Source organism: Elgaria multicarinata, chromosome 8, assembly GCF_023053635.1.
Source record: "Elgaria multicarinata webbii isolate HBS135686 ecotype San Diego chromosome 8, rElgMul1.1.pri, whole genome shotgun sequence".
In the NCBI taxonomy this organism is placed as follows: domain Eukaryota; kingdom Metazoa; phylum Chordata; class Lepidosauria; order Squamata; family Anguidae; genus Elgaria; species Elgaria multicarinata.
In genome coordinates, this window is record NC_086178.1 from 25,319,229 (window position 1) to 25,330,019 (window position 10,791).

At 41.1% G+C, this 10,791-nt stretch overlaps 1 protein-coding gene across 1 annotated transcript in view; it reads left to right on the forward strand.

Moving 5' to 3' along the window:
- The window catches only part of SI (sucrase-isomaltase), a 162,099-nt gene extending 152,101 nt beyond the window's left edge, over window positions 1–9,998 (forward strand). The window contains exons 68-71 of the mRNA XM_063132013.1: window positions 178–266; window positions 1,508–1,557; window positions 2,664–2,831; window positions 9,387–9,998. Of these exons, the coding sequence (XP_062988083.1) occupies window positions 178–266; window positions 1,508–1,557; window positions 2,664–2,831; window positions 9,387–9,452 (373 nt within the window). The 3' untranslated portion in view covers window positions 9,453–9,998. The remainder of the gene's footprint in view (window positions 1–177; window positions 267–1,507; window positions 1,558–2,663; window positions 2,832–9,386) is intronic.
- Window positions 9,999–10,791: the final 793 nt, after the last annotated feature.

Sequence of the window (10,791 nt, forward strand, 5' to 3'; positions counted from 1 at the left end):
TATTAAATCAGCAGGGTTCAGCCCTAAGCTTAAAATCTTATTTCAAGTACCTTGGATGAAAGGTCTTTGAGATGTTGATGATTTCCTTTTGGTAATGGAAAAAATGGATTGAAGTTGTTAGGCATTTTTAGAACAATTTTAGAATGTTTTCTAAAAAATATTTTTATTCCCTTCTAGTCGGCAAAATTTTATGGGACTCACTGCAGCTTTGGATGATAATGGGGCTGCACAAGGACAGCTTTACTGGGATGATGGAATTAGTATTGGTAAGTGCTAAAATGGTCAAACCCTGGTTTCTAATTTATTACTTACTGCATTTGTTTCCCACCCTTCCTCAATATATTTCAGGGTTGTGTTATCCCTTTTTTATTCTCAGAGGATAAAAAAAATGGTTGAAAGACATTGACCTGATTCGCATGATCAGAGGGTGGTTAATAAGCCATGGTGGGTTGTTAACCACCCTATGGCTCCCATCCAGCTTTGCATAATTACCCTTGCTGGCATGGCCTGATATGATGTCCAAACCCGGTGAGGGTGGTTGTTTAACAAACACCCAGACCCCATGGCCTGTTTTGCAGTTGCTGGGTGGTTTGTTAACCAAGCCAACCACCTAGACTCACCAGGTTCAGATGTCATAACAAGCCATGCTATTGAGGGTAATTATGTAAATTGGGTTGGCACATTGGAAAAAAGCAAGATGTACAAGTCCTAAAGAAAGAAGATATTTTTTCACAGGGAGTAGACTGTGAACCTATTTCCCCTTCCCAGTGGTAGGTGTTGTTACACTCATGCCCTGGGTTTCCCATTGGCAGCTGGTTGGCTACTGTGTGAACACCATGCTGGACTAGATGGACTAGATGGACCCTTGGTCTGTTCCAGAGTGGCTCTTCTTATGTTCTCACACATCCCTTTAGGTCTTGATTCTACCAAAGGGTTTGAGCAATGAACCCCCCAAAGCTGGAGGCTCTCTACTTGAGCTGGGTATTTCATGGCTTGACTGAACATAAGGGCTACTAAGTCTGTAGCTCTCCCCAAAACCAGGTTCATATTTCTGGGAAGTGAGGAGGGTAGTAGAAATAGGGAAGTTCAAAGGTGGGAATATTTCTTTTGCCTTTCTTCTCCCTCTCTGCAACATTTGTCAGGAGAACTCAGTTTCCCCACCCAAAAAAAGGTTTAGCTTATTATTCTGGGAATATAGATAGATAGATAGATAGATAGATAGATAGATAGATAGATAGATAGTACAACAAAGCCTTTGATGTCTAAATTCACCAAGCCTACACATAGTTTTAATTGTTTTAATTGGTTTTACTGTTTTTAAATTCTGTACTGGTTTTAGCTCATTAATGGTTTAATTTGTTTTTAGCTGTGTACATTTATTGTTTTATATTGTTTGTATGATTTTATCTGTATGCCTCCCTGAGATTCTTGTGATATAGGGCCAGATACAAATGTCTAAATAAATAAATAAATAAATAAAATGTCTTCTTTTCTTTTTCTTTTGCAGATGCGTATGAAAAGGGCAACTATTACTTTTCAACATTTGAAGTAGCTCAAGTATGTATTTTAGCCTTTCCCTCCAAATAATTTAAAAGAAGGGGCACATTACTTATACAAATGAATAACTCACGTACATGTTTGAATTCCAACTGCATACTCTTCATTATAGAAACCATTTCACATAGCATTTATGTGTAATTCAAGTATGGATGAAGATTGCTCTATGGCACATCTTTGCAATGAAAAGTTTAGGCCTGGATTCAAAGAACCTCTCAGGCCTTAGCTAGACCTACCTTTTATCACGCAAAAGATGAGGGAAGATCTCGCATTGTGTTTAATGCGAGATCCCTCCTCCGTTTACACGTGAGGCTTGATGACCTCAGGAGGAGAGGCGTCACGCCTGCCACTTTTTTTAAAGCAGCAGGATCCCTCAAGCACTGAAAGGTAAGTGTTTTTTTAAAAAATAATTTAATTTCCTTGCTCTCCCTACCCTACCCCAGATGGGCACAGCTCCCTGCTTTGTGCAAGGAGTCGCATGGAGCCGGGTCAACCTGTGGCAATGGGCCACACGTTCCGTGGTCTCGGGCTCAGCCCGAGACTGCGGAAAAAGTGGGCCCAAAGGGGAGGGCTCTATCCCGGGGCAAGGGAGGGATGATCCTTCCCTGATCCTGGGATCCCCTGTGCATCATGTGGCACTCCATCTAGCTAAGGCCTCAGACTACTTCTTCATGTGCAAAGGAGCTCTGGCTACTTCCTCACATACAACGGAGCTCTGGCTTTACTATGCATAAGAGACTCCCTTATGCATAGCAAACCTCTTTGGAAATTGAAGGGTGTTTCCAACACAGGAGTTTGCTGTTCAGTGGAAAACATGCCACACATTTTGCTGGGCATGCCAAAGGTAGGATCTTTGGATCTCAGCCATTGTTTTGAGGTGATATGCAAAACCTGGCTGTAGTGCTTGAGTTATTTCCCACCTGAATGCCATCATTTGATACACAGCCATTGCTTGATGAACAGAAATCTCTGAACTTTGAGCCATTAACCTATGAGCAGATAGTAGGGTTAGAAGTCAGAGAGGCCTGATATAATTTGCATCAAGTATATAAAGCTTATTCCTGCATTTTTATTAAAAGCACATACTCTTTTTCTCCACTTTTCAGAACACATTGAGTGCCTCTGAGATCCACAACAACTATCTAACTGACTCCGTTGCTTTGAGAATTGGTTATCTGCACATCTGGGGAGTCACAACCTCAGTTACAAGTGTTGCAGTTACTTATAATGGGACCATAGAAACAGCTACTTTTTATTATGATTCTGCAAACCAGGTAGGTCAAATACTAGAATGATAAGTGATGTGGTGGTGGTGGGGTAATCATGTTACTTAAATTTCTAGGATACAGGAATGAACACAGTACTCTGTTTCCCTTTCTCTGGTAATATTCTGGTTTGCTTAACATTAGAACAGACATGAAAACTTATAATGCTGAGATTCAGATCTAAATCCTAGCTAAAAGTGATGTTAATATGAGATGCCAAGAGCACCACTGTGCTTAAAAGGTTTGTGACTCTCTCTGCATAGCAATGTACATGTGGTTAGGGAATGTGAAAGTATGCACATGAAGAGGGCTGGTGCCATGATGCTGATATCCTATACAAAATATGAGAGTGGTTAATCCATTTCTATCTCTGCCCCTCCCTGCTCATTTCAAGAAGCTACTTGCACGAGGCCCACAGGTTACCACTACTACCGCTTTGGCATTGCAGCATAAAACTATATACATGTGAAGAGTCCCTGGAGGAAAGGCATATATTCTATATGAACACCAAAAAGCTGTCTGTGAGATGCTCTAGCTGATGCTGTTTCCACTTACTTCAGTAGCCCTAATCAGGTGCTTTGAATCTGAATAGGACAAACACTTGAGAAGGAGAGCTCTTGTCTCGTCCCTCTTCCCCATCAGGTTTGTCACCCTCTATGCATAAAGGGTGACAGTCTGAAGAAGAGAGGCCTCTGTATCCATGGAGTCTCTCCATGTGATTGAGAACACTGGAAAATCCATGTTCTGATATGAGGCTCTCCTCTTCAGAAAGTCACTCTCTACAAGTAGAGAGTGACAAAACACAATGAGGGAGAGGGGTAGGACTGGAACGCTGCTTCTCCTCATGCCTTTGCCCTATTCAGTCCTGAGTAGGGCTTCTGTCAACTAGGGATGTATGAGAAATTCATTTCAGTTTGTTTTGGATCAGAATTTAGCTGATTTTGCATTGCCCAGAATCAAACACGGACACAATCTGCAGTTGAACTTAATACATTCCCAAGCTTCTGATATGATTTGTACAAACCAGAATTGCACTTGAAAAAAATGCATCTATTTTAAAAACAAATAAATAAACAAAATAACATCTGTATAACATACACTGCAATGGGAGAAAATGTAGTTGTTTCAAAAATGCTCACAACCATGCATACATATATTACAAAATATGTGCATGACAATACACACATATTTTCAGGTGAAAAGAAAAAAAATCCAAAGTTTGCAGTTTGATACAGAGGCAAGTCAGAATGAGCTTTGAGGTGAAAACTGTAGAACCTCATTGAGCTGATATTGCTGATTTGCACATCTTTACTCTCAACTATGTGAATTGGTCAGAGATTATCATGGAGGGCGAAATTCACAAATACCATTGGATTCTTGAGCTCCTCAGCCTGGTATCTTACAGTAATAAGAGGACAGTTGGGAAGGATACCATTGTGATTGATGGTCTTATGATACCCTGGGAAAGGGCTAAACTATGCATTCTTCAAATTAATTGCCTCAGTGTAAATTCATCTGGCCCCAATTCAGTTCAAGACTATTTAAGCTTTCCCCCTCACATTTTCATCCCAAAATACTGTGTACCTCATGTGAGGTGGAGAAGGGGTTAACACACGCGTGCTCACACACACACACACACACACACACACACACACACACACACACAACATAGGAACATAGGAAGCTTCTCTATAGTGTGTAGACCATTGGTCCATCTAACCCAGGCCTTAGCTAGACCTAAGGTTTATCCCAGGTCGTCCTGGGGTCGTCCCTGCCTGCTCCCGGGATATCCTGTGTGTCATTTACATGAACAGGGACGACCCCGGGATGATCCTGGGATTTTATTTATTTATTTATTTTATTACATTTATATACCACCCCCATTGCTAGAGCTCTCTCGGCGGTTTACAGAAATTCTAAAATGAGATAAAAACAAGTATACAAAATTTAAAATTCTAAAACACAGAACATACATACATGAAGCATTAAAAACCGTTAAAATAAACATGTGGGTGATTAAGATGTGCTGCCATCTAAACCTAAGGGATAAACCTTAGGCCTAGCTAAGGCCCCAGTATTGTCAACAATGACCAGCAGTGGCTTGCCAGGGTTTCAGGAAGCAGTTTTTTCAGCCCTACTTGAAATGCTGGGGGTTGAACCTGTGACTTTCTACTTGAAAAGCATGTGCTCTATCACTGAGCTATGGTCCCTTCCTGCTTGTCCTTGGGGGCAGGTGGAATTTGGAAAAGAAAGTGGAACTTGAAGGTTGTGTAATTTGGCCCTGAATGTCATCTTTCACTTGTTGAATCACCACTGCAACAACCTTGCTCTTTCCCTGAGCTCCAGTCTGGTGAAGAGGAAATCTTTCTCATCTCCAGCTGCAGATTAAGTGCTTTTCTAGAATCCTAGAATAGTGGAGTTGGAAGGGGTTTTATAAGGCCATAAAGTCCAACCCCCTGCTCAATGCAGGAATCCACCTTAAAGCATCCCTGACAGATGGTTGTCCAGCTGCCTCTTTAATGCCTCCAGTGTTGGAGAGCCACTACTTCCCTAGGGAGTTGGTTCCATTGTTGTACTGCTTTAACAATCAGGAAGTTTTTCCTGATGTCCAGCCAGAATGTGGCTTCCTGTAACTTGAGCCCATTATTCTGTGTCCTGCATTCTGGAATGATTGAGAAGAAATCCAGGACCTCCTTTTGATCCTCCATCAACCCTTGTAGTAAAGGTTGGTTACCTAGGAGAAAAAGTGGTCAACATAACATTTCAAATAACAAGGCTAGTAATCAGTTCTCTTGAAAGTAACTTCATGGAAATCCTGCATTTTTGTCCTCTTGCACTTCTTTTAGTTGGTATTTTTGCTTTCATATTCTGCATACCCCACTATTAATGAACTAATTGCTGGTTAATAAAACAAGGCTTCTGAGAAAACATACGTTAGTCATTTGTGTAAGACAGCAACACTCACTTCTGGCCTCTAATAAAATGCATCTCACATTGAGATAATGTGAGATGCATTATCCTTTTCTCATTTTCACTGTCAGCCAACTTCCTTCTTTTTCTGACCTTCTGCTGCTATCGGCTCGGAGAAAATGCTTTTAAGTTTCTATTTCCCCCATCTTTTTTCCCCCACTAGCTTTTGAAAGGTAAAATATTTTCATGCCACATCTCCATGTGGTAATTTAAAAGGTATCTTATCTTCCCTGTCCTCTCCTTTTTATAACAGGAGAACTTTTTAAATGAAATTGAGATATCCGTACCCTTACTATAGCGATAACTAAATCCCCCTTTTCTGACAACTCCTATTTGAAGCTGGAAGGGGAGGGGGCTACCCTAAGTTCTGACTTTGAGAACTTTTCTTGGCATTTGTAAATCTATTTCCAAGAGTTTTAATTAAAGCTACGCATTTATTTGGGTTATAACGTCCTATCTTCAACTTGAATAGAACCATTTCTTTTCTTGTGTTTAACCTTTGATCATCTGCCTACCTTTGAACTTTTGAATGACTATCCTTTCCTTGTTATCCTTGTCCCATTTCTGCCTTCATTCTTGTGTAACGTTATCTTTTAATACACAATAGAATTCTTCCCAAATCAATGGTCTCACTTGCTTTGCATCTTCTTTTCTAATGTACTACAGTGCTCTGCTGTCAAGCTTTTAAGTTGCAATGGCACACTAACAAATCTATTTGTTTTTAGTGGACATGACCTTGTTTTTTGGGAGGGTGGGATGAGATAGATTAAGCTATGGTTTTCCCTATTTATTTATTTATTTATAACATTTCTATACCACCCAATAGCCAGAGCTCTCTGGGCGGTTCACAAATTAGTTGCATTTAATCATAGAAAAGCCTTTTTGCCTTTTGCCTTTTGCCTTTTCTCTGTCGGTAATATATCACGCAATTAATGCTTATTGAAAGTATATCTCCTACAGAGGTGAGACAGAATTATAATCAAATTTTGCCTAAAGTCAAGTTTCTGGGTGAATGTAGAGGCTCTTTGCCTAAGAAAAACATTGCAGGAATTTGGAGGTAAAGAAAACCTTTTTCTTTTTTTCTTTCCCCCCTTTTTTTTCAACAGCAACATCTAAACAAGCATCACACATTATACATACACAGACATTGTACATACCCACAAAACTACGTATAACAACTACAATTACTAAAAAACATTTAAGGGTGAGGTTAGGATATATATTTCTTCCGTCCTCTCCATGTCTGAAATGCCTCTTATATTCTTAATTATCCTTCCACTTAAATTACAACCTTGAATTCACAGAATTTGTTTTCCCTTCCCCCCTCTTAACCTAAAAACCACAAACAAATAAATATTTTTTCTCTGTCTCTTTCAAATAATCTATCAATGGTTTCCATTCCAACATAAATGTGGCTGTTGTCCTTTCTCTCATTATCGCTGTAAGTTTTGCCATTTCTGCTGGTTCAGCATCCACTCCTCCATTGTTGGTATTACTGGTTCTTTCCAGTTCTGTGCAAAAAGAAGTCTTGCTGCTGTCACCATATACAAAAACAAAGTTCCCTCCTTCTCTTGAATTTGTTTATCCATTAATCTAAGTAAGAATGCTTCCAGTTTCGAAACAAAACATTTTTCTGAATGAGATTAATGAAATTTCTCATGGCAGTTCCATACATCACTACCCACAACCTAACTAAAATAAATAAATAAATGTAGGCTGCTATTCATGTTTGCTATGAGAGGTATCCACTTGTCACCAGCACTAGCTGGTAGAAGGAACAGCACTCCAGGTAGTGGGCAAAATTAACCAAACTTGGGACTAGACTTTGCATTTTGCCTGAAATGAAATGCCATGTTAAAATCAGAGGCTCCTGCTTGAAAAGAAGAAAACACATATCCAAGGCTTTCCAAGGGTAGGGTGTGTGTGCATAACTCTTAAGGGCAAAGCCCATTGCTCATGGGCAGAGCATAAGCTATCCATGCAGAAGATTCCAGTTTCAGTCCTTCGTGCTCTAGTTAAAAAGAGCTCAGGGAGCAAACATGGTAAATTCTCTTACCTGACGCCTGGAGAGTTAATGCCGAAAGAGACAATATTGGGCTAGATCAGGGATGGGCAACTTCTAGTGGTCTGTGGAAAACTACCAGGGGCCATACCACTGCCCCCGTCTGTCCGTTCGTCAAACCACGCTACTGAACTTGCTACTGAAATCTGGTGGCGTGGCAACGAAAGCCAGGTAATTTTGCTTCAAAAGATGGCCTGCACTCCCTACATGCTTGTTATATGCTGCAAAATTGCCAGGAGGTGGGTTACCATGGCAGTGGCAAATTCAGCAGTGAATGTTGGGGGGGGGGGGATTGGAGAAAACTGCACAAAAAGCCAGGGGAGCCCCAAGCAGCTCATGGGTCACATATCCCGCCCCCGCAGCCAGATGGAAACACGGTTTGACTCAGTATAAAGGAGCAGCTTATGCTCTGTCTGAGTGCTTCCACAATCCATTGGCCCTAGTGCCAGTGTGCTCTCATAACTCAACATATATAGAAGTCAGTCCCATTTCTAAATATCCTGGGATCTGTGTTGTTTGTATTTTACCAAGGCACGTGACAGTAATTGACAGCACAAAATAGATGGCTAAGACCCTTTTTTCCTTCAAAGAGACATCAGGAAGGGAAAGATGGGGGCATAGAGCTTTCAACAGCTGGGCTTCACCCCACCTCCCCCTACATAGACAATCAGAACCAACTTCAGGGTGAGGAAGAGGAGGTCAGGGACTAGTGTTGTGATAAAAACTGGCTCCTGTTCCACAAAAATTAGAGGCAGCTCCACTGCTTGATTTGAGCAGAAGACCATTAGTATCAGGTTTGACGCTTGTTGAAAAACGAAGACCTGAATCACACCCATATCGACAGTGGGCAGGAAACACATCAATGTGGATGTGTTTCCTGCCCACCTGCAGCCCCACCACCTCCTGGTTCAGGGGCTGCACTAACACTACAGAACACTAAATGGGTCAAATTTAGCTTCAAAACTAGCTACATTTAACCTGTTTAGAGCTTCGGAGTACTAGCACATCCTGATTTGTTGTGTGTGTGTGTGCCCTGTAGAGTGCTGCCTCTGTGTGTGTGTGTGTGTGTGTGTGTGTGTGTGTGTGTGTGTGTGTGTGTGTGTAGTGAGGTGAAGATGCCCCTTAGGCCTCCTGCAGTTGTCCACCTCTGAGCTAGGAGAAGTTTGAAGGTGTATTTTTGTGTGGCAGAACATCTAATGCAATGACAGCAGTTTCCAGCAGCCATGAGATCTGATGTCTCTGAAAGAAGCACTGACCATGAGTGAAACATGACTCATAGTATATTAGCCTGTTAGATCTTGTTCCTGATGCACCCCTGGCAGTATGGGATGGGTATTGTTTGGAAAAAGTGCTCCATAATAATGATTGCTTGTGGGACACAAGTTAGACATTCATTGTTCTATCCCCATTACCACCACCACCCCTCCAAAAACAGGACTGAATAACCTTCTCTCTCTCTCTCTCTCTCTCTCTCTCTCTCTCTCTCTCTCTCTCTCTCTCTCTCTCTCTCTCTCATAATCCCCTCCATATAGATACTGCAAGTTGATTTCACTGGAAAAAATTACCTCATTCATAAATTAAACCAAGTCAAATGGTGACAACAACCACTTAAATGTCTGTGAAAAACAAGCTACATGAAGACCTCTTCAGACCTAATTAATGTGTTTTTCCCGACAGTATTTTGTTCAGTTATGGTACCTGTAGACAAATGAAGACATGGATGTGACTTAACTGTAGGTAATATATTTGTCAGAAGGCATATTCATTTTTTGATAAAACACAGTAATTTTGTTGCATATGCCAATCCTAAAATGTTGCTTTTGCCATTACATGAAAGGGGATGTTTATTTCATTGAAGTACAGAGAAGGACAATAATTCTGTAAAATAGCCAGTAGAATGTGTTTTTTTAAAAAAGGGGGAAAAAGATTAATTATTGCAGGGCAATCTGTATGGCAGGAATCAGATTTTGTGTGTGGCTGTTTTGCAGAGGAATTAAAATGTCAGTACAATGGCTAAGTGCCTAACATGATGGACTATATAATTGTTCTTTATGATGATGTTTATAAATCTCTTTGCAAGGACATGTCATAAAATACAACAGAGCTCTATTTTTTGTAAATTATACTAATGTGGCAATAAAACTTCATTGACAGTGCTTAGTTTCATGGCTATATTTGCATATGTCTGTACATGTGTGTCTACATATATGTGTGTGCGGGCTCTCTCTCTCTCTCTCTCTCTCTCTCTCTCTCTCTCTCTCTCTCTCTCTCTGTGTGTGTGTGTGTGTGTGTGTGTGTGTGTGTGTGTGTGTGTGTGATGCCATCCAGACTCATATTTCCAGGCTCAGAAATATGAATTTCAGAGGTTCATAATGATCGCCTCAAATACAAGCTCTAAATTCTTCCCCGATTCAGATTTTAATCTGAGCTACAGTTGAATTTCCTTTACTCCTAATCCCCAGTTCTTCTAGCACCCATCTAGCACACCCACACACACACCAACATACACACACATCGTTCAACCCCCTCTCTCTTTTCCTCTCACTCCATTTAGTCTGGTGTACTACTGCTGGTGCTCTGACACAAGTAGGGACAAGGAAAGAGGGAGGATTTTCTCCCCTTCATCAGGCACTGGTGCCATATTGACTGCCGTCACATGGAAGAGAAGGAAGTCACCCCTTCTCCTCTCCACCCCCTGGGAATTGTAGCTTTCCGGCACACCTACCACCAACATGGTGCAACATGGATGGGGACCACAGTGGTTGACTCGCATGCTTGGTTCCGGTTCCAGCAAGAGGTCCTGCATGAGGAATTCTGCTCCCATACATGGATCTTCATGGGTGGAGTAGGGCCACAGGGGCCACTGCTAACAGCAAAATATTACTCATGGATTGCGTTTTGTGCATGATTCAAAGTAATGGGATAGGTGAATATTTA